Here is a 23,049-nt window from a genome sequence, read left to right on the forward strand (position 1 = left end):
GGCTCTGAATATCCGGCTCAAGAAACCATTACTCTGCGTCAGTTTCCGAGTTCTGGGATACCCCATCTTTGGGGGCTGTTTAAAGTTACTTCTGGTCACCTCAAGTAGTTTTGGGGGGCTGATTAGAATAATTTGGTCAATTTGGAATCGATCTACATCAATAATGACCCAAAACTCCAGAATCGCCCGTGGCCTCTCGTGAGGGCGTTTCCGACCAGTGTGCGCTGACCGGCGCGCTCGGGTGGCGCGCTTTTTCGGTCGTTTTATGGCGCGCCGGCCGACGTGCGATCGGCGCCTTTTTCCGGGCGGCGCGTCGTCACCGTCTCACCTACGTATTCAAGCGTGGCTGGATTGCGGCGCTAATGGCGCAATGAAGCAGCTTGGCGCACCCGAGCTCGACGCCGTGAGAGCGCGCCAACTGGAGGTGAACGGGCGGCCGGCGCCGGGCGGGGGCGGGGGCGGCCAGCTCAGCGGCGCTCCATTTATCGCACGGCTGCCGACAGTGGGACGGACCCAAATGAGACGGACCGGGGGCAAGTCATGCCGCCGCCGCCGCCGCCGCTGAGAACGGCAGTGGCCAGCTGGGTGTACTGGGAGGGTTCGGTGGGTGGGTCCTCTTTTGGGCTGGTGTCTCTCTGCATCCTATTGCTATCATTCCTTCTTCTAGTCCTCTCTCTTTCTCTCTCTCTCTCTCTCTCTCTCTCTCTCTCTCTCTCTCTCTCTCTCTCTCTCTCTCTCTCTCTCTCTCTCTCTCTCTCTCTCTCTCTCTCTCTCTCTCTCTCTCTCTCCCTCCCCCCCCCCCTATTAGGTATTACCAATTTCAGGGATATCAATTTATCTCTAGTTATATGCAGAACAATATGCGATGGATTGTGCTGTCTCTCTGTATGTACTGTTTCATTAATCGTCACACTGTGTTCCTTTTTGAGTGTTTTGATCTGTATTTTCCTCTTGCGCTTTCTTTCGGCTGCTGTGTTTCGTCTGAGGAGATTTTTTGCCGGGTAGCCGTCGGTTCGTGTGGCTGAAACGCGGCGAAACCCACGGCGGCGGCCGGTTCGGTGGCGTGCTGAAGCCGGGCCGCGGCCGGTCCGCCGGAGCCGGCACCTCACGAGACGCACGTGCCGCCTTTCGCGCCGGCACGAGTTTCCGTGAAAACGGCGCGCCGGTCACGAGCCGTCACGGCGCCCGTCACGACGCCGGCCGGCCACGTTACGTTACTCGGGCGGGCCGTCACTTTCGGACGGCGCACACCGTCACCGGGCGCCGTGCGCGACTCGGACACGCACTCACAGCCGGCGAGTACGGCCGTGTTTTCCCGGCCGGCCGGCAGAGTTTCGACAGGTGTTGCAGCTATTTATTTGATGATTTTTGTTTGTGAACTACTCATGTTTTCAATATTATAGTTCGTTTTTCTTAAGTTTGCCCCTCACTGTAAACGTCTTTTTGAACACAGCACGAGAATTGCTAGCTGAATTACTGAGAAAACTGATTGGCGCACATTGATTTCACCAGATTTCACAGACGATCAATTTTATCAAATTTGTTTACTATTTCACAGACACATAGCTCGTAGTTGCCCATACCTACAGTTCCACAGTGATAGACGACTTCTCAGGAATTATGTCTGAACTAATTAATAAATTGCACGGCGTTTAACATTAACGTTACATCGTTTGTGCTCAAAACTTATTTTGAAAATATTGTTCATATATCCAATACATTGTGCGCCAACCAGTTTTCTCAGTAATTCAGCTAGCAATTCTCGTGCTGTGTTCAAGAAGACGTTTACAGTGAGGGGCAAACTTAAGAAAAACGAACTATAGTTTGTTTTTGTTCGCTGTTTGTTTTTAGATTGTGGTTTTATGTTCCGGCTGTAATGAATTCAACACACACAAACGATCTTCTCCTGCTTTCCCTTCTATTCCGTTCAAACCGAGTTCAAACGAGAACGAACGAGCGAATAACGAAATAGGCAACACGAGACACGTGCCAGGGAACGAATGAAGCGAATGATTACTTATGCGGCGCACAGCGAAGCTTCTCGAGACTTTACGACACGAGGCGAGACTACGATCAGCTGATCGCCCGCGCACCGCACACTGCGACGAGCGCACTTAGTACTTAGCGCCCGCCCGACGGGGAAATAATTAACAACACCGGCTGTATTTGCTCTTCGTAAGTCTTAGCGTGCAGTTGACCTTGCTGTTCAGCTCATTTCACCTTTCTTGACTTGGGCCTGGCCGCCATCCTGTATCGAATTCATCGAATTACAGCCGATGACATTGTCCTGTCCGCTATCCGGCCCCAAACAGACGGTAGGTGCGCCTAATTACGGGCCGGTCTGGATGGCGATTCGGCCGGATAATTTGTCTCCGATCTCTCACGGCGCCGCTGGGAGAGACGCGGCTAAAATGTCGGCACGCAGCTGTCCCGGGGATGCCGGCGCCGAGTCGGTAATGGGAGTTTCACCCGCCGATGGAGACGCCGGCCGGAAGCCAGTCGATACGTGCAGTAAACGTCGATCGGTTTATGGGCACGCCTGGGAGACGGTGCGGAGACGATAGACGGTGGGAGACGGCGGACCGACGGGCCGCGCACAGCCAGAGGGTATACTGGCTTCAGGCCCGGGGGCTGGGCGGAGGTCGGCCTCTCCCGAGACTGCCAGGCACAATACAATGAAGCATGATATTTGTGTATATCAGAGGTTCTCATCTCTTGAACCAATTTATAGTTTGAACACACATTTATTGGTGATTTAAGATGATCATGCAAAGGATGTGTTCGTTTCTATCTGCTATCCGCTTCGTTTCGCCATCAATGTTTATACGTTTGTATGTGCACTCACCAAGTTACTTACGGCATTTATTGCTTGTATAATTGCGTTACTCATCATTTACCGTCTAACTGGCTCAATCACCTCCGATCGAGGAGGAGCACCATAAGCCACCTGCCGGTCCCGGCGGGGTAACCTCATCAGCGGGGCGGCTCGGCAGCCCTCTCCGCGGCTCAAATCACACCGCTTCCATCCCCGGCCGTAAAACTAACCAGCCGATCGGACCGGGCAGTGATCAGACTGGGTCCGACTAACTCAGCCGCGGCACGGCACTTAGCGGGAGGCTTCACCGCACGACTGAAGCTCGTTAGTCGCTCCGGGGTCTGTCGATAGTGGGCGATGTCAATGGCGGTCCCTTCTCCCCGTCCCGTGAACGGACCGGGCGGGACAGCGGTCCCACCCGGACCCCATCGGTTCCCACCGCCCCGCCAGAGGTGGGCCAGTGAGCCGCTCGTTCCCACCCTCTCACAGTGGATTATCGTGATCGCTATGGGATTTATGACTTCCCCCGGGTCGTGAAGCGCCCTCAGCCGTTCTTCCGTTGACTTTTCGGCCGGCACGAGTCGCTCGAGCGCGTCTGTTGGCAGGTGCCCTTCCCCGCGTCTTCCTTTATGTTTCCCCTCTTTACCTTCTGGCTTCTGGGTTTCTGGTCCGTTTAACCCCATTTAATTCACTTACCAGGTAGGGGGCGCATGCTACGGGCATCTAACTATTAAAGCCCTATCTAAGTCAAACCAAAAGCCAAGTGGTCAGTCGGCTAATCGTTTTACTTTTGTGCTCACTGTCGGCGACAATTGGTCAGCTGACCTGTGACGAAGTGACGGCGAGCAGGCGACAGTCTGACCCTGGTGACCCAGCAGCTGACCTGTGACGGGCCGCAGGTAGTTAGCTCCTGGACTGAACCACTTTGACCCCTGGTGACCCAGCAGCTGACCTGTGATGAAGTGCCAGCGGTCATCTGACTGTCTGACCCTCGTGACCCCTGCTCACCCGGCCAGCTGACCACTGACGGGCCGCCGTCGGTCAGCACTCAGCTGACGGTCTGACCCCTGCTGACCCCCGTTGACCCGGCAGCTGACCTGTGACGCCGCGTGCGCTCGGCGCCGCTCAGCTGATCGTGTCCAGCGGCCGCCGGTCACGCGTCGGATCAAAGTGACCGGCCGGCCGGCGGCCCATTGTCCGCGGCCACCGGCCCGCTCCTGGGCCGGGCTAATTGGAGGGCTTCCGGGCCGTGACGTCACAGCCCAGGGCGCTGAGAGGACCGATACGGGGTGGGGTGGGGTGGGACTCCGGGGCGTCGGAAAACCAAGTTAACCGATGTCGTAGACAGACGGAGACGCATCATGCACGTGCCAGATTGATGGTTATGTCGACTGGTGTCACGGACTGTTGGACCTTGTATGTCGACCTTCAAATACAGCGCTCTTATCATTGGAGACGTGACGCCAAATGACGTGATGCCTGGATTGCGGTAGCGTGTTAACTGCATTATGACGTGATTGGCAGGGCTTCGGGCCCACTACCGTCTTCCTACCAACCCGTGCCTGCTGTCTGTCTCTGGTGTTTTTGGTCTGTCCGTTATTTGCAAACCGTCACCTGTGTGTTGTCCGCACCAATCAGGCCAAAAATATTTCCATGTGGACGGTGAATCAAGCGGGGTAATTTGGCGATCTCCTCTCGTGGAATAATGTGGCACGTTAAGTAATTACAGCCGGCGTTAAACCGCAGTTGGACACGTTCCGTGTCACTGTCGAGGACATTAACATGACGTATGGGCATGCACGTCTTAGTTCACGGCGAGGTATCGGTGGTATTAGCTCCTTGTTAAAAAAATGTACACCTATTGATTGAATTACCAATTGGCCTAATGCAGCTGCATTGAATTTATCGAGTGGTTATCGTTTGTTTGGTGTCACGAAGATGTGTTTGGAGCCGTTTGTGAACCAATCGAACATCGTTTCAAACAGTAAAACAAGAATAGACAGCGGCGTAAAACCCATGCCCTTGAAATGTGCCAATGGTGGAATCGAACCGTTCGGTTTTTCATGGATAACAGCTTCTATCAGACCTCGGAGCTCCCTTGCTTATATGATCGTCTTTCCTTCACTTCAATTTATGGAGTAGAAAATGAAACAGTAAAGAGACATCAGAAATGAAAACAAGCCATGCAAACATGTTCGCGCCCGATCAATCTATACCTAGGATGTGAATGAAAAGTAGCGGTCATTGCCCATTGGGAAAGCCTGGTGTTCGTTATTTTGTTCACATCGATCGAAAGAGCTTCCTTGACCACTGTGCAGTGTATAATGTATAACAATACAGCTGCAGAAACTATTGCATGTGTTAAAAGCACTTCAAGACATTAGACAGTGTTTGAATTATCACAGAGTCCTTTCATCTTTATAGAGAGAGAGAGAGAGAGAGAGAGATCCCTTTATTGGCAGACTCTGGGTCCATAAGAAGTAACACACAATGATGATGACGTGACAATCATATGATGATGACGGTATGAAGATGACATGGGTACATGACCAACATCAGCAGCGATCAACAACCACACAATGCTGCAGTCCACACTTTACGCATAGGAGATGTGTGGGCGATATCACTGTAATACAGTGTAGACATTATTCGGTTTTCTGACTTTTTCAAACGCGACATGAAATTCCACACAGCTCTGCGGTAGGCCGCATCAAAGCCATCTATGTGTTCTTGCGCAAACATTCCAGAGGCACTACAATATTTAGGGTAGCCTAAAAACATTCTAGCAGCGTTATTGAAACACACTTTAAATTTCCGAAGAACCGATGCATGAAACGAGTGCCATAAATGCATGTAGCTGATGTTAGAACAATATGCATTGTACAAATACTTTTTAACCGAATATGTACATAAAGCGAATTTACGACTCAATGAATTGGCACGACAACACAGTGATCGGTACTGATGACAAATCTCGACATTGTCCACTTTGGTTCGTGTGCTCGAAATGTGGTATCCAAGATACTTATATTGGTCGACATATGAAAGCACACTATTGCACAATGATATCTTAGGGAGTGATAGATTTCGAAGACTCACGGGAAGCATGGCCATGCAGACTGTCTTTTTAGTATTGAATAGAATGTCATGATCTTTCGCATACTCGGAGCAAATGTTCAGCAATTTTTGAAGCCCAAAAGGCGTAGGCGAAAGAATGACCATATCATCTGCATAATAGAGATGGTTGAGACTACCTAGATAATGGCACCCCACGCCACTTTGGTCGAGAAGAGTCGATAAACCATCCGTATATGCATTAAACAAATAAGGTGAGAGAATGCCGCCTTGCCTAACGCCATTTGACACGGAAAAACCATCAGATAATGCCTTACCCCATCGAACATGAAAACGCTGCGACCTATACCACGAACTGAGTAATTTCACTAAATTTGAATCCATCCCCTTATCAAGTATTATTAGCCAGGGCGTCTTCCAGGGGTCATCGTTGGGTCCTCTCTTGTTCAGCATCGTCGTTAACGATCTTAGCTTGTACGCTGGCGACTCTTTTATCATTCAGTACGCCGATGACACCCAGGTTTTAGTCTCTGGACACAAGTCCGAGCTACCTGACCTTATCTTAAAACTCGAGGCATCTCTCCAGTCGCTTGGTGATTACTTTCATTCGAATGGTCTAAAACTTAACGAGTCAAAATTCGAGCTACTTCCCATCGGCTCACGTCAAAATCTGCGAGACCTCCCACCGTTCACGGTCAAGTTTCGGCAAGCCGTGCTATCACCTTGCACTGAAGCAAAAAATCTCGGTGTCACTTTTGATCGCCATCTCACTTGGGACTCACACGTATCGCAACTGTCACAGAAGTGCTTCGGCATCCTTATCGGTCTCTCCCACATCCGCCACTACCTACCATCCGGCACTCTCCCAATCCTTGTGTCTGCCCTCGTCCTTTCCCATGTCCGCTACTGCCTCTCCGTCTATGGCAACGGGTCTGCCAAGAACCTCGCCACCATCAACAAAATTCTAAATTTTGCGGCCCGCATCATCTCCGGCAAAAAGAAATTCGACCACATCTCCTCTGTCCGTGCCTCACTCGGCTGGCCGGACCCCTCCACTATGGTTCAAGCCCAAACCCTAAACATCCTACACAAAGCTAGACGAACAGGTCAGCCCGAGTCACTAGCTGCACTATTTGCCACTAATGCCGAGCGTCCAGACCGTAGCCGCAGCACCAGGCAGGACCACCTGCTTAGTCTTCCCCGCATACACGGCTCGGCTGCGGGGAAGCGGCAATTCGTGTACCGCGCTGCCGCAGGCTATAACGCCCTACCACGCGAGTTCTGGGACATGTCCACCTCGATGTTTACCAGCAAGGTCTTAGAACTCTTATCTTCGGTGACATGAGCTGACACGTCACTGTAACCGCTTTTAGCTTCTGCATCGTGTGTGTAGTGTGGTTTATGTGTGTTCACTTTTTATCCTCATCATTGCATTTCTTAGCGTGTGTTGACTCTGACTCGAGAATAGCCCTGTGATTCCGATCTCATGAAGGGATGAGTCTATGACGTAAATACAATACAATACAATACAAGTAATTTGTCAAACAATGTCCAGTGATTTACACGATCGAACGCCTTTCGTGCGTCCAGGAAACATATGAATACAGGGCTATCATTTCGTAGGAAATAATCAGAGATCTCTTTAAGCGCATATATAGCCATGTCTGTAGAGTGTTTTTCTTTAAAACCAAATTGATGGCATCCTGTGCTAAGATATGAGGAACATCTGCTCAAAAAGACCCTTTCTAAAACTTTCGAGCTCGCGCTTGCAACTGCTATTGGGCGGTAGTTATCTTTTGCGGACAAGCTCGAAGTCTTGTCCTTCACAATTGGCGTAAGAACAACATTTGTAAGCTTATCTGGCAAATGCATATGCTTGGCTATCATAGTAAAGCATAATGACAAATGTGTCGCGACTGCATTGCCGCCAAATTTAAAATGTTCTGCATAAAGAAAATCATTCCCACTTGAACGACCTGATGACAGTTCTCCGATAGAGTCAATCACTTCCCTGACAGTAAAAGGCTGAAAGGTATCGCCAGCTGTCGAAAGTTTGTCCTCCACAACTTCTCTCTTATCAGTGTTATTCACACTATTTAAAATTTCCGAGAAATGATCCCTCCACATACTGGCAATGTTCTCTTCCCCAGAGATACCGTCAATTGATGGAGCAAGAGGTGGGCTGCTGTTCAGCTTGTTCACCTCTTTCCAGAACCCTGAAATATTATGTGGGTTCGCAACAAGCTTATCAGCCAGAGCTTTTGCTCTTAGCTCCTTCTCGTTCCTCAAACAGTGGCGCAGAGCATACTTAAATCGCGATCTGGCTAAGCGTAGCTGACAATAAATGTAACCTTCCCTAGGTTTTCCCACTAGTGCCCACAGTGCATACAAATCGCAAAGAATAATATGCGCGTCCTTAACAAAATCATTCCAGCCCGGAATGTTACGCCTAAATTTACCTCCTAGCTTTTTGGAAATGGTCGTTTTAGAGGCGTTCAGCATGGAATTGAGAATACTTTCATAATACTCATCAATTAAAACACTATGTGTCACGTCAGAACAGGCGCCGCAGTGCAATAGCTCATAAGGAGTCTCAATTTGAGCCAAATTATTAGTGACAGCAGCGGTATACTCCTTGAGCTCATTAGGACTCAACGACATCCAATCAACAACCCATCTATCAGCTGCTGCTGTCTCAGGTTCAACGATATGTGGATGATTTATAGTGGAGCATTACATCTGCTGTGTTACTGATGCCACAATAACTGAGCAACAAATGTGAAGATGGTTCATTCTGGCAATTGGACACATTTAATTGTCAATGTTTGGATTAAACACCCTGCAACTTTGGTGTAATGGCGTCATTGTGCATCAGTACATAAGGTGCATGTTAGTGTGTACTGTGTAGGTAGACATGTTATTGGCCATTACATATCCGGGGAGCTTTTTTATACGCGGAACAATGATTTTTAAGCTACTAAAGCTTGATACCCTCTATATGAAATTCAGGGAAACGATTGTTTCCATTTTTGACCCATATTTCTAAATATAACCTTTTGTTGCTTCACCAACATCCTCTCTTCATTTAGATGCTCCTTTTGAGGACAAATTCATTGTATTTTAGTCTAGGTGTCATTTCCGTCTCGCCCATTCTATCGATCTCCTCTGTTCAGCCGCGGGTTGTCCTGTGACCTACCGGCTGTCCCTGAGGAGCAGCTCTAGTGCGCCCCGCCCGCAGAGGGCCGTCCCGGAGCGGAGCTGGCGGCTGAGGGCCCGTTAGCGGAGGCGCCGAGAGCTCCTGTCGACACCAGGCCCCGCCCCATGAGCGACAGAGGGCGGTCCCAGGGCCCCGGGCCACCGGACGGTAGCGGCGGCGCCCGGCGGGCGGTCGGCAGCCACTCGCGCAGGACCGGCTGTGCCGACAGGGTCCGACAGGTGCCCCAGGTGCCGCCGGTGACTCCGGGACAGGACGGCACCGCTGCCAGCTCTGAGGGCGCAGAGACACACTGGACAGGAGTCAGCTGTAAAGGAGGGAGGCCGTCCCAGCGAGTGGTGCCGAGTAGCACGGATCTCCGGCTGAGTTGTCTGAGGAAGAAGTGTGTGAAGAGACTTACCGATGAACTTTTGCGCGGTGATGTCGGGACTATGATTGATCTGGTGATCTCGGGACTGTGAGAACTCGAGGAGCTCGCTGAAGCGTCCGCACCAGTGCCCTCAGCGCCGTGGATCTGTCCAAGGGGTCGCAGGCGCCGGCGGTTTTACCGGAGGCGCCAGAGACTGCACCCGAGGCCTCGGTGAAGTCACTCAGCTCTCCACCCTCGGCATCCGGAGGTCGGTCAGCGTCGGCAGCTGAAGCGGCGTCGGTGACGTCTCCGTCGGTGCCGGCGGTGGCGGCGGCGGCGGCGGGCGCTGCGGAGCGGTGGGCGGCGGCGGCGGTCCGGCCGCACTCTGCCACCCTGGCGGACTCGGCGCCCTTCCCGCCCTGGTGGCAGCTCTACGGCCACTGGTCCAGCATGGTCCACCAGCAGGGACGAGGCACCAAGCTCGCCTCCGTCATCAGGAAGATCCAGGCCTCGCTGCGCTCCGGTCCCGCAAGTACGCACCGCGCCGCGCCGCGCCGCGCTGGGGAACCGCTCACATAGACGGCACAGCGCTCGTTCACAAACACTTGTCTATCGCGTCTGCCGCTGACACGATCTTAACAGGCCCTGCCTTATCCCTGACCACATTTGGCTTTTCTCGACTGGCGGTCCTCCTACGAAATAGCCGGTGGACGTCAGCTCCAATAGAAATCAACCCCTCCGAGTTGACTGTTAGCGCAGATGTCCCGCCTTTCCCACCGGGGCCTGCCTGTGTTACAGGGACGTGCTCAGTCGCGATGGCGCACGAGCTGGTAGACTGAGTGAGAGCCCAATGGCTAACCCTTTCTTATCTCATGGCCTGAAATGATCTCAATGGACCGAATGGGTCCACTTCAACAGAACAAGGCCAAAAACATGTTGAGGTCGGCAATGTAACTGACGGATAAATGAATGGGCCCCGGTCGCTCCTTAGCGTAGCCATCCAATATCGGTGTGCCAATGGTTTATGCAAGGTGCATATTCATCAATCGATACACCGAAAGTACCTACCTACGTGCATATCCACATGTAGCATGCAGTAAACATGTGCATAGTTCAGAATGATATTCCTGGTGTTCGAAGAATGTTTCATGCACTTGAAAAAACCTGAGTCTCGTTTAGAGCATTTAATTAAGAGCATTGCAGACGAGCGACAAACCAGAATCACAGTGCCCAGTCACAGTTATGGGATCACCGCCCGTTTTGATTTCACAATTCACTTTGAATTCCTGGTAAGATCACATAGGACAAAAGTGCTGCGGATATCAGTACGGCCATGTACGGCAATTGGCGGCTATTTTACTCGGAAGCCTCATACATACGGAAGCCTCATACATACGGCTATTTTACTCGGAAGCCCACCTAAAGTAGGTGGGCAATAGCAAGATAATTGATCACAATGTCTGACTCTGGAGACACGCGGTCATAAGAATAACAAGAACGCGTTTAACGGCGAATTGCTGGATGCGAGTAACAGAACGTCTTACACCACACTGTGTCATTTTCATGATTCAATTAACTCTGTTGAATGGAATCATATATTCCTTAAGGACGGTATTGCTTCTGTGTTTGTGGAGCACTCCGCTGTAGGTACAGGCTGTGGTGCTCCGCCCCCAGGATAGGTATACCTATTCTTCGTCCCGCGCTGTCGGACTCGGACAAATACAAGAGCTGATGATGCAGTCACCCGGGGACGTTTGTACATGCTTGCATCGTAAGCTTACGTGGCTGTTATTCTTGCACATGAATCATGATGCTTTTAACTTGTTTGAACCCTTACCCTCTGTTACAGGGGTCGGCTAACTTTTTTGGGTGTGGGCTGAATTGAATATGAGATTTGAAAGCAGCCGGCGGGCGGAAGCATAGTATTGATTACAATTTGCTACAATCACAGGCAATATTGGGGAATATGACAGCGTTATTGATGGGTTTTTAGTTTTGACAGCACAGCTCACATGCTTTGCATTGTGTCATTATGAAACGTACCTTTTAAGGCAGGCAGACTCTGGCATAGGAAAAAGATAGTTTGAAAACAGAGGGAATGTCTGTGTTCATTTTATTATCTGATCAGATGCCTATAGATACCATTGTAGGAAGAACTACTGTGCCAACGCACACTTAAGTCAGTTTTGTATGGAAAAGAACTCGATTTATGAAGGAACTGCGGGCCGGAACACAATGTTCGTTGCTGATGCCAGCCGCGGGCCGGACGTCAAATGGTCGCGAGTAGGCTGCCGACCCCTGCTCTTTAACAATTTAACCTTCGTTATGAAATATAATATATGTGTACCAGCATAAGGTCGCGCTCACTTTTGCTTCTCATTTGTTAATTATCTGTGTTGTTACACGGCAATCGGTTCGGGGCTTCCCTTTTGTGCTGACACTTTCTGAGCAGTGGGCATTAGTGTCCTTTTTATTGTGTTAATGGCGTGAAACCACGCAAATACGGGCTGCCAGTCGCGTCGCGCACTTAAATATCGCATTTTTACGTGTAGGTGATATCTAATGATCAAGTTGAGTAATTTGAGCCCATCAGATGGTATTTTAATTAGTTGGTACGCTTCATTGCATGCACCTTTTCCGGCGCCGTCACCCAAGGTTTTTGTAGAAGTTAGCCTGTCGGTATTTCAGAAGTTACAACACTAGTGCGTGTCTCGAGTCGTTTTCCAGATGCTCTTGACATATTTTTATTGGCAGTTCCTCCAAGCAACTAGTGAGGTGTTGAACTTGTTTAGAAAAGAACCCGCTGGTCGACCAATGCCCTTCAACGCCCTCCCTTATGTTTAAGCATTCGCGTTAGCTGCATATTAGCCGGTTTGTGACACATCTAATTTATTAATTGCCAATATAATTTTATCGCTATCCCTCAAGGGCTAGTCCTGTGACTATCTTTTTAGTAGCTTTGTGTTCTTGGTTCTGTGGCTACTGGCTACCTAGTATCTCGTAAGGCCGCTTGGTGATAGCATCTCAGAACAAGACAGTATCACCAGCTCGATTGACGGCCGACGCTGGGACAGTATCTACTATCTTCCTTCCGTCGCTCTTTGCGGGGCTGTCGGGTTCCATTAACTCTTCAAACAGTCGGTCGGTTTTACGGCCGTTTATCCAATAAAAGCGTCGTTTGATGAGTTCATCAGCGGGTGATTCGGTTTAAATCCCTCGAGGTTGGTCTGTGTTTCCGGTGGCCGGTAGACGAGCCGGGTATTCAGGCGGCCGTCGGACGGCTGAGACGGGTCTGATCCGGGCATCGGTCGACTGGAGGAGGCCGCAGTCCAAACTGGGCTGACTGGGCCCTAGCCTACTTATCAGCGGGCCGACCCCTGCTGGTTCACTGTGCTGCTAGTGTAGGGAGGTTGCCACGATGCGGCGAGGTTTATTGGTTAGCTTGCAATACTGGCCGAGCGAGTTTCTGTTTGGGGTAGGTAATGTTGTGGGCTTGGGTTGGACCCTCCCCTCCTTCCCTCTCTGCCCATGCAGCGGACCTGTCGACGGACTGACCACTCTCCCTCTCTGTTCTGCCTACAGCGAACCAGTCCACGGACTGACCCCCTCTGTTCTTTCCACAGCGGACCTGTCGACGGACTCCCAGTCCATCAGCAGCGAGGTGTCGCTGACCTCGGGCTCTCCGGGCTCCTCCGCCGAGCTCGACTCACTCGTCACCATCGGCGCCACCGAGGCCACGCCCTACAAATGCTGCTTCTGCGAGCAGGCCTATCCGAGACAGACGCTCATGAAGCTGCACGAACAGGTCAGTGACAGGAGGGGATCGGCAGTGGAGCAGGCCTACCCGAGGTAGACGCTCATGAAGCTGCACGAACAGGTCAGTGGTCCGACGGGGCTCGGAAGGGGAGCGGGAGAGGCAATGTGGAAATCAAGAGAGTAGGTTTTGGTGCGTCTTTGAGTGCTGTATTTGATTAATATTGTTTCATTGTGTGCCTTCCTTACTATTTAATGCATTAATAAACACCGTCTTTAGTAGTTTGAAACAGAAAATGTTGCTGATGAAATCAGCAAGAAGCTGATGCATATGTCGACCATCAACATCTCTCGTGCTTCTTTGCGGTCATTTATTCTGCATTTTGATGTAACTTACCGTCTTCTTATGCTAATTATAGTTATTAACAGTAAGATAAACTAGTGAAAAATATTATTTTCCTACAAGGATGTTACCTATTTTGCTAACAGACCAAACCTTACCTTTCCAAAACTCAGATGTCGCTCATACCAATTTATCAATCTGTAGCCGGAGTCCAGCTGGTTCTGTCCGGCCCAGTGTGGGTCGCTCCCTCCCCGGCCGAGCCCAAATATCGTGTCGATTTCCATCTAAACAGCTCCCAATCTGTATCGGATTGTGACGTGAAAGTGCGCCGTAACGTTAATGAATGAAGTGGCGGGTGGAAATCGGTCGCCACTCGTGAATGCACGCGCGACATTCGGGGTGCGGCGGCGGGACCGCTGAAATTCGGGGGCCACCGTCACGCCAGGAGTTTAGATCGACACGCCAATCTCGGAATGACCGTTTATGCTCATTTGTGAGATTCTGAAATAAGATGATTATGTAAACAAATTATGGAAGAAGGCCATCTCGCCGAGGCAAATAGAATGCTGCCTCTTTTCTGAGATATGGAATCACTTACGTAGTACGTACTCTAACTGAACTGCAGTCCCATTGGCTATTCAGTTTTTATTGTTCTTTATGTAGTGGTGCCTCCTGGTGCTGATCTCCAGAACCGCTGCGCCGATCGTCACCAAACTTTCAGTACCCTCCCGGACATTAATTTTACACATTGTGACAAAAAAAAAAAATTCCAAAGGCTATGATAGGTTGGCCGGAAATGACGTCAGAGTGACGTCATGTTCTGCCGTTTTCGACCCAAACAAGGGTTTCGCGGGAAGAGCTGTCAGGCCTATAGCTTTGCAAATACAGAAAAATGATAAAGACATAAAAGCTGTAGAATCAACAGGGCTACAAAACTGCTATCTCGGATTTTTGAAATTTTGGATTTTGACCCCCAAAAATCAATAAATAATTTTTTTTGATATAATAATCGAAAAATCCAAAAAGTTTTTTGAATTTCGCAAAAACCGGAATATATGTGATAGTCCTTACCGCCTTCCATCTACATACCAAATTTGAGATTGATACCTCTTTTTTTGGCGAATTTTTAGCGAAAAAACTGTTCAAAATTGATGACGTCAAATTTTCAAACTCAATTTTTAGCAATTCTAGACCCCGTAGCGCAAAACAAAGACCATCATTAGACTCCCCGTGACGAGTTGCATCGAATCAATACCCATTTTATGCAAAACTATCAACTTTAAAATTTGACCTTTTTTGCCTGACCTTGACCTGACCTTGACCTGAACTTCACCAGAAAGTGACCTAAGCCGTACTTGATAGTCTTATAACCAACACCATTGAGTTGGTAATGAAAAATTGGCCATAAAACATGCATCACACAACCTTAGTACCTAAAGTTAGGCTCATGTGACCTGACCTGTGACCCTTGGTGACCTGACCTGTGACCTGACCTGGTATTGTCAGTAACCTCTAATACCAACATATCTACTAGGCAACTGACGCCCTATCGCTGATTCTCGACAAAATGCGTTTTCCTCGGTGTTATAGCGCATTCCCTATAAGACCCGTGAACGGTGAAACCGTTCATCTTTGACCTGACCTGTGACGTCATCGGTGACCCCGAGGTCAATGAAATTTGGTTTCCTTCGACAAATTTGACAGACCTTTCGAACGCCGTTTGAATTTTGCGGATCCGTCCAGTAGTTTCGGAGATACGAGGGGGGCAAAAAATAGCCCCCCCCCCCCCCACCAGGTCGCGTTATAAACAGACCCCACCAGGGCGCGGGTTAACGGCCACTGGCCGGTGTCGGCCCGTACCCCGACCCACCCGCTGTCCCTCGCCCCTCCCCCGACCCTCTGACGGTGGTCCTGTTCTTTTCAGACTCACACCGATCAGTTGCCGTTCGAGTGCGAGTACTGCGGTCACCGGTTCAAACACAAGCGCAGCAAGGACCGGCACGTCAAACTGCACACGGGCGAGAAGAAGTTCAAGTGCAAGTACTGTCCGTCCGCCTACTGCCGCAGGTGAGAGCCGAGCCGAAAGGGGAGGGAAGAGACAGGGGGTGGGGGCAAGACTAGACAATGGAGGATGCAACCCTCCAGTAGTTCTCTCGTAGTTCATTCTGAGCCCTCCCGTGCACGGGAGGGTTCAGACGCTAGGACACTACCGGCGTGTAGCTTCGTTAGAGTGGAAGCTACTATCGGCAGGGCTGGGTGATGCAGAGAGCGGTAGAAACCGGGACTTTCTGTGACGGCTTGTCGTGGTTAGGAAGACTAGCGGAGTTTCCGAAACTGAGGGACTCGGGCGCAGATACCCCGACAGAAATGGAAAGGTAAACGTATGGGAGTTCCGCGCACACGAAGGACCATAATTGAGGCGCCCCTGCGGGTGAAATATCGGGGTTCCCAATTCTGCAACTGAGGTGCCCCTACAGGTGGACTCACGGGGTTCCCAACGCTCGGGACCGAAGTTGAGGTGTCCCTACACACTATTCACGTGACGTGGGCCCTGTCCGACTGTCCTATTTACCCAGTTCGTAAGAAATCGGCAGTGACCGTCTCCCAGGAAAACATACCACGGACCGGCAGTGTCGTAAGGCGGACGTCGTAATTAACGATCTCCTCCCTCATAGTGTGAACCGGGCTGAAAATTAGTCATTTAGCCTGCAAGTGTTCGATCGTGTTTGAAGACAATGGCGTCCGGCACATATCGTCACCAATCAGCCTATTTACGAGCTGTTTACGTGTCGCCCGGTATTGCACCATTGTCCCATGACGTGACCACTTTGGCGGCGCACGCGGTGACTTCCCCAAAACCCCGGACCGTACCGGGCTGGGTGGTGGTCGGACATCCCCAGTCTGCACTGCCTCCCCCCCCCCCTCTCCCACCTGCTCAATATAGCGCCCGGTAAATACCGTCGCACAACCCACCAACAAACACACAAACACCAGGATACACTGACGGCCAGTCGGCAGACACCGGACCGAGTCTCTGACACACACGGGGGGCCGGTTAGTGACGCGGCGCGGCCCGGCCGGGAGGGAGCGTGCCCCCGTGACGTCACGGGAAGGGCCGTCTGGGTGGCCGTGACGTCACCGCTATGTGCCCATTGTCGACGCTCGGGTGCACTACGGGCTCGTCCGAGTGGAATGGGGTGCTGATTTACCTTGTTTGGTTGTTGTTAGTTTTGTGTGTTAGTGTAGCAAATACTCACGGCTGGGAATCAATGTATGTATGGTCGGCTAAGTTGTCTGGTGAAATCGTTGCTTCCTTACCAGCGTTACACAGCTACTAACTCCCTGCTCCCCGTTCTGCCGCCAGTGACCACCTCAAGATCCACATGCGCACACACGACAGCCAGAAGCCGTACCAGTGTTCGGTGTGTAACCGCGGCTACAGGACGGCGGCGGCACTCACATCGCACCTACAGAAACACAAGGACCGCGAGGCAGCGGCGGCGGCGGCGGCGGCGGCGGGGGACCGGCAGCCGCAGCCGTACCGCTGTCTGAAGTGTGCCGCCACCTACCCCAGCGGCGAGGCGCTGCAGGTGAGCTCCTGCCAGCTGACGGAGATGAGAGCTGTTATCTGACACGGAGATCAATTTGTGATGATGAAAATTTTCTGTCTTGCCTAGCCATAGGTTAGGAATATTTCTCGAAAGTCAACGTATGTGTAGAATCAATTTCTAACCTGAACGTATTTTCGACAGACAAACCTGGCCGTTTCGAGCAGCAGACGATACAATGCGCCCGTCTTGCGTCGAATGCTGGTAGATCGCTCGCTATCCATTATTTGCCACTCGCCTCCTCTATAACACTACTCGAACTTGTCATCCTATTTCGTCAAGCGTCTCCGCTCCCGTCTCCTGACATCACCCCTCCCGTGCTTCTCCACAGGAGCACGTGCAGGCGGCGCACGGCGGCACGCCGCGGCCGCCCAAGACCAGCTCTGCCGGCAGTCCGGGCGGCGAGTCGGCCGCTGGGGCGGGGGCGGGGGCGGCGCCGCCCCTGCCGCCGCCGCCGCCACCCGGATGGGACGAGTGGTCCTGTCCGTACTGTGACCGGCCGAGCCGCTTCAGTAACGTGGAGGCGCTCTCCTATCACATACAGACCCTGCACAGTGAGTGGAGACCGGCCGGGGAGTGACCTGTGTGCCGGGGAGGTGGCTGAGGGACCAGGGGTTATCGTTACATGTGGTGTATTGGGACAGCCACGCTGAGCAATCGTTAATTTCAACGGAGAAAGGCTTGCATCGTGCGTCAGACGCTTGGCGTTGTGAAGGAACTTTTAACGTGGATGTTAATGTGTCGCTCGTGACACCTGCTCTGTTCACCTGTAGTATGTTTCTGACCTCCTTTTCCATCTCCCCCTCTCCCCGTTGCAGTGCCGCTGATGATGCCGTCGGTGGAGAGCCCGCTGCTCGGCTACGGCCTGCCGCTGGTGCCTCTCAAGGCGCCCCTCTCCCCCATCCACCTGGTCTCGCCGCCGGCCGGTGACGGACGCACCTCCGTCAAACCGTTCACCTGTATGCTGTGTTCTGCGGCCGTGCCGGACGCGGCGGCGCTCATCAAACACATCCAGACGGCGCACGCGGCCGGCGCCTCCCCCGCCCCGGCTCCGGCCCCTCCGGTGCCCGCGGCCCACTCCGAGTCGAAGCGCTCCCCGGCGCCGGCGGAGCAGCCCACCGACCTCAGCCGGCGCGCCAAGAGGGCGCGCAGTAACGGCGAGCCGGCCAGCGCGGGCCCGGCGGCGGCCGGCGGCGCCGAGTCGCCCGTCATCTGCAGCCTCTGCGGCCAGCCATTCACAGAGTTCGAGGCGTACCGCGTCCACTTCCAGACGACGCACCTGGACGGCGCGGCGGCGGCGCCGCTGGCCTGCGACCAGTGTGGCCAGCAGTTCAGCGCCGCCGCCCAGCTCGAGACCCACCTGGCCTCCCACCTGCAGGTGACCGCCGTCCGGTACGCCTGCCAGCGATGCCAGCGCTCCTACCGGACGGCAGATGAACTACAGAAACACCTCACCGACCGGCACGCCCAGACGCTGTTTAAGTGCACCATCTGTCACGCCACGTTCGACTCACGGGTGGACGTGCAGGTGCATTTTGCCGTGAGTCACAGCGATGAGCTGCGCGTGCACTCGTGCTCAGCGTGCGGGGAGGAGTTCTCGGACGAGCCGGCCTTCATGCGCCACCTAAGGGCGGTTCACATGAGCGCCGCCAAGTCGTTCCCGTGTCTGCTCTGCGGCCAGCACTTTGATCAGCTGTCGGCGTACAAACAGCACGTGCAGAAACACCAGCGCAACTTTCAGTGTAAGATCTGCGGCGAGGCGTTCTACGTGGAGTTTCAGCTGGACCGGCACGTGCAGACGGCACACGCCAGGGAGCTCAAGGTGGCCAACGGCGAGCCCCGACCACCGCCGAAGAAGCAGCGCGGCGGGGAGGCGCTCCCCGCCCCTCCGCCGCCGCTGCAGTTCGCCCTCCCGCCGGTCGGGCTGGACGTGGATCTGAACCCAGCCTTCCCCTCCGCGCGGCACAAGTGTAACATCTGTGACTCTGTGCAGCCGACGGCGCGCTCGCTGGCTGAACACAAACTGGTGCACTGTAAGGTGGTGCACAGTGAGGTGTGCGCGGTGTGCAAGGGCGCCGTCCGCTCGGCAGCCGGCTACCGGCAGCACATGCAGCAGCACAGCGCGCCCAGCTTCCCGGTCTCGTGTGTCATCTGCCAGCAGACGCTGGTATCAGATGTCGAGGTAGGAATTCACGCCGAGTTTCACCTTCGCCGGGTCGCGGCGTCTCCGCCCACCCCGCAGCAGCAGCAGCAGCCGGCGGCGGCGCCCGCGGAGACGGCGGCCGCCAAACGGTGCTCCCAGTGCGCGGTCAAGTTCGAGACGGCCGCCGAGGCGGAGGGACACGTGTGTGCGGCTCGTGCGCCGGCGCGCCGCGAGCTCTACCAGTGTCTGATGTGCCAGCAGACGTACTCGGACCAGGAGCAGATCCGGGAGCACATCGCCACCCACCTGCTGGAGAACGCCAGTCACGCCTGCAACCTGTGCCAGCTGACGTTCGACACGCCGCTGAAACTGCAGATCCACCTGATCGAGCACAACTTCGAGGGCTGCGGCAGCTACAGCTGCTACATCTGCAGCGCCGTCTTCACGGCCGCCGCCGGACTCCAGAAGCACATGGTCGAACACGGCATCGAGGTGAAGCCGTTCGACTGCCAGCAGTGCCACCAGAGGTTCTTTTTCCGCACGGAGCTGGACAACCACGGCTTCCTGCACCGGATCGAGGGCTCTGTGCGGCGCGTAGCGGCTGGATCACCGGCGGCCGGCGCGGCGACCGCCGCGTCCTCTGCAGAGCCGGCGACAGCGTCATCTAGGGAGTCCTCAAAGGCGGCATCGAGAGACTCTAAATCGTCCCCGGACGTGGCGCCCTCGCCGGCCGGTGAGGAGACGGCAGCGCCACCTGTGGACGCGGTAAAAACGGAAGACGAGTCGGTCAAGTCTGAGGAGCCGGCCTCCGGGTCCCCGCCGGGGCGGGAGGAGTGTGGGGAGGAGTCGGAGGACGGCGGGTCCCCGGAGGAGCGGACCGTGTCCCCGCGGGGGGACGGCTCCGGCTCCGGCTCCGGGGGCCGCTGTGCGGACCAGGAGCCGGCCGCCGGCCGGCCGGCCGTGATCAGCGTTCACTCGGTGTAGCACAGCGAGTTATAGCGGACACCGCACGGCGCCACGCGCCAGAGGACCCCACCGGGGGCAGCGGAGGTGTGTCCAGAGAGGGGGTGTATTTATTGAAACTGTCCGTGGCCACACCGGCCAGCGCCGGGGGCCGTTAGAGAGCTGCTATGTCTCTATCAGTTGTTATACGCCGATCCGCGCGGCTCAGCCGTGGTGACGTCACAGCGACCCGAGGCGGCGTATCGAGTGTTTATTTGCTATCGAGATATATTTTACGGGAGAATTGGGTGCTGGGAGCACAGGTCAAGGCAACTGTACAAAAATGCATTTGTTTTGTGCAAGCCATTGTTGATTGAAAGCTTTGTGTACAAATTTTTAATAAATGCACTAAATGTTACGGTTGTTTGCACTACTGATTTGCGTGCCAACGCCCTTGTCACTTTTTATTCATCTATTTAACGCGCGAGGAGCTGTTGTCAAGTAGAACATCACACAGTGCGATTAAGTGTTCTCCGAAATAGATCGGACCGTTCGATAAATAAAATTCCGCAAGACATTTCACAAGAAAAATCACCGCAACTGAGTGTTATATATCAGTTTTGCGCATTTGGATTCGGCGACAACTAAATCAGCTCGCTAGAAAATAGTAGAACACGGTTAATTTTTCACAATTACAGCATGACCTACGAGTGAAAAACCTTTGCTGCTAGAGCGCCGACCCTTGGGTCAGCACATCTTCCGGTTGCTGCTGGTGAATAGCTCGTACCTAAAAATGAATGATCACAGAGCTGCAATTTTAAGGCTGTCATGTTCGTCATTTTCAGGCTCGTCGAATGACGTGCTTTTGTTTGGGGAAGCTCAACTCGGATGTTGACCTTAGGTCAAGGTCAGGGCAAGGACGCTCATGGTTAAAAAGAAGTTAGTTGATGGAGGTCATGTAGCATATTATTCGAATCAATACAGTTCATTCTGAGAGCTGGTGCATTCCCCAATTCGGTAACTCAAATTGGTTCGGAGTTACCGACGGAAAACTCCGATAACCGAAACTTGACACTAGTTAGGTCATGCAAGGTCAACAATGCAAAATGGCCTTAGGATTATGCTTTTAAAAGAAATGGTCAATTTGCTGATTCTTGATTACGGTGTTATGATAAAACTCAGACCTCTTCTGTCAAATGCAAATTAATAACTAATGATACGAACAAATAGTAAAGTTAATCAACAAATGATTTCATTGAATAAATTATATGACATGAAAAACAAATGAGCAAATGAATGATGAATTACGTTTCGATTGTTTTAAAAATGTTTGGATGAATGAAACGGCTACTCGACGTTTGGTAAATAATTTAACGCCCTCAATGCATTAATGAAACTGGGAAACGTCTATTTCCTCGCTCGTCAATTCACTCGTCACATTTACACAATCACTCGTTAATAATTTCGCTTATTACACAGCAGAGCCTATTTTAAGGGAATTTGACTGGGGGGGCAACCTGGAAAATTGTCTTTAATAATCCATTAACCCTCGCCCGTATTGGTGTTTTCCAGCTGCGAACGTATAGGTATGGGGGGTCCGTTGGACCCTCCCCCTTGCCGTTTCGCCCCTGATCGAGCCAGAGCTTCGCGGAAAAAAAACGACCGTGCTGCCCGTGATGACAGTAAGCCGATGATACCCAATTTTAAGGTCCTAGGTCATCGGTTAACCTTCCAGGTCAGGTCAATGACCCAAACGTCGGGAAAATCGTAACCTGTTAGAGCGTCGTAAAGGGTGGGTGCTATGTTTTTTTTTTCGCGGAGCTGATCACGAATATCATGTTAGTACTTAGTTATGATCATACATGATGTCTTCATGCATTCAGGCCAGGTCGGGTCAGGTCAGGCTCAGGTCAGGTCAACCAGTAAGCGTTTTGCCGGGTATTCGTAGTAGGTGGCAACCGCCTCTGACAGTTTCGTAACATGTTACGAAGGCACCAAAACTACTTCGTAAACGGTCAAATGGTTGCTAAATTCGAATTCAGCTAAAAAAAAAACTAGCCTAGAAACGTATAAAACTCGAAAATGTGAACCGAGGTCATCAAAGGTAAATGACCTGACCTGACCTTCCGGTGACCTTGACACCCACCCTAATGCATGGGAGCAACATCATATCCCATGTTTGAACGTTTGAAACCACGAAAAGACTGCAAACGCGCGGCTAATGCGAGGCGACATACGCCGAATCGCGATCCCGGCCAAACATGGTGCCATGGTGCTAGGCCGCCAGTGCATCTGAAAGAACTGTGGTGCCCCTGACAAGCCTGAGGCTCTAACGACAGGCCCATGGTGCCCCTGACAGGCCCATGATGCCCTTGCGAGGCCGGTGGTGTCCCTGCTAGGCCGATGGTGCCTCTGCTAGGCCGCTGGTGCCCCTGGGCCCTGACAGGACTGTAGTTCTCCTGACAAGCCTGGAGTGTCCCCGACATGCATGTGGTGCCACTAACAGGTCCAAGGTGTCCCTGCGAGGCCGCAGGTGCCCCTGTCAGGCATGTGGTGTCCCTGCTAGGCCTCTGGTGCCCCTGACAGGCCTTAGGTGCCCCTGAAAGGACTGATGGTGTCCCTTGGCCCTGACAAGCCTGAGGTGCCCCCGACAGGCCCGTGGTGTCGCTGACAGGTCCGTGGTGCCCTTGCTAGGCCTGTGGTGCCTCTGGCAGGCCTGTGGTGCCCCTGGCGGGTCTGTGGTGGTACCCCTGACAGGTCCAATGTGGTGCTCCTGCGAGACCGGTAGGGCCCCTGGCAGGTCTGTG

The 23,049-nt window shown here is 52.7% G+C and overlaps 1 protein-coding gene across 2 annotated transcripts in view; it reads left to right on the plus strand.

The window, feature by feature from the left end:
• LOC122383060 (zinc finger protein 423 homolog) overlaps nucleotides 1–20,660 on the plus strand; it is a 66,700-nt gene extending 46,040 nt beyond the window's left edge. Inside the window, exons 4-8 of one of the 2 annotated variants that reach the window (XM_043369156.1) lie at nucleotides 13,077–13,258; nucleotides 15,474–15,616; nucleotides 16,914–17,139; nucleotides 17,489–17,711; nucleotides 17,976–20,660. In XM_043369156.1, the coding sequence (XP_043225091.1) occupies nucleotides 13,077–13,258; nucleotides 15,474–15,616; nucleotides 16,914–17,139; nucleotides 17,489–17,711; nucleotides 17,976–20,284 (3,083 nt within the window). In that variant the 3' untranslated portion in view covers nucleotides 20,285–20,660. Of the gene's footprint in view, nucleotides 1–13,076; nucleotides 13,259–13,297; nucleotides 13,331–15,473; nucleotides 15,617–16,913; nucleotides 17,140–17,488; nucleotides 17,712–17,975 lie in introns of those variants that run through there. The other variant, XM_043369157.1, reaches the window with a different exon arrangement.
• The last annotated feature ends 2,389 nt before the right edge of the window (nucleotides 20,661–23,049 follow it).

This window comes from Amphibalanus amphitrite, unplaced genomic scaffold, assembly GCF_019059575.1.
Source record: "Amphibalanus amphitrite isolate SeventyFive unplaced genomic scaffold, NRLGWU_Aamphi_draft 000153F_arrow, whole genome shotgun sequence".
Classification (NCBI taxonomy): Eukaryota; Metazoa; Arthropoda; class Thecostraca; order Balanomorpha; family Balanidae; genus Amphibalanus; species Amphibalanus amphitrite.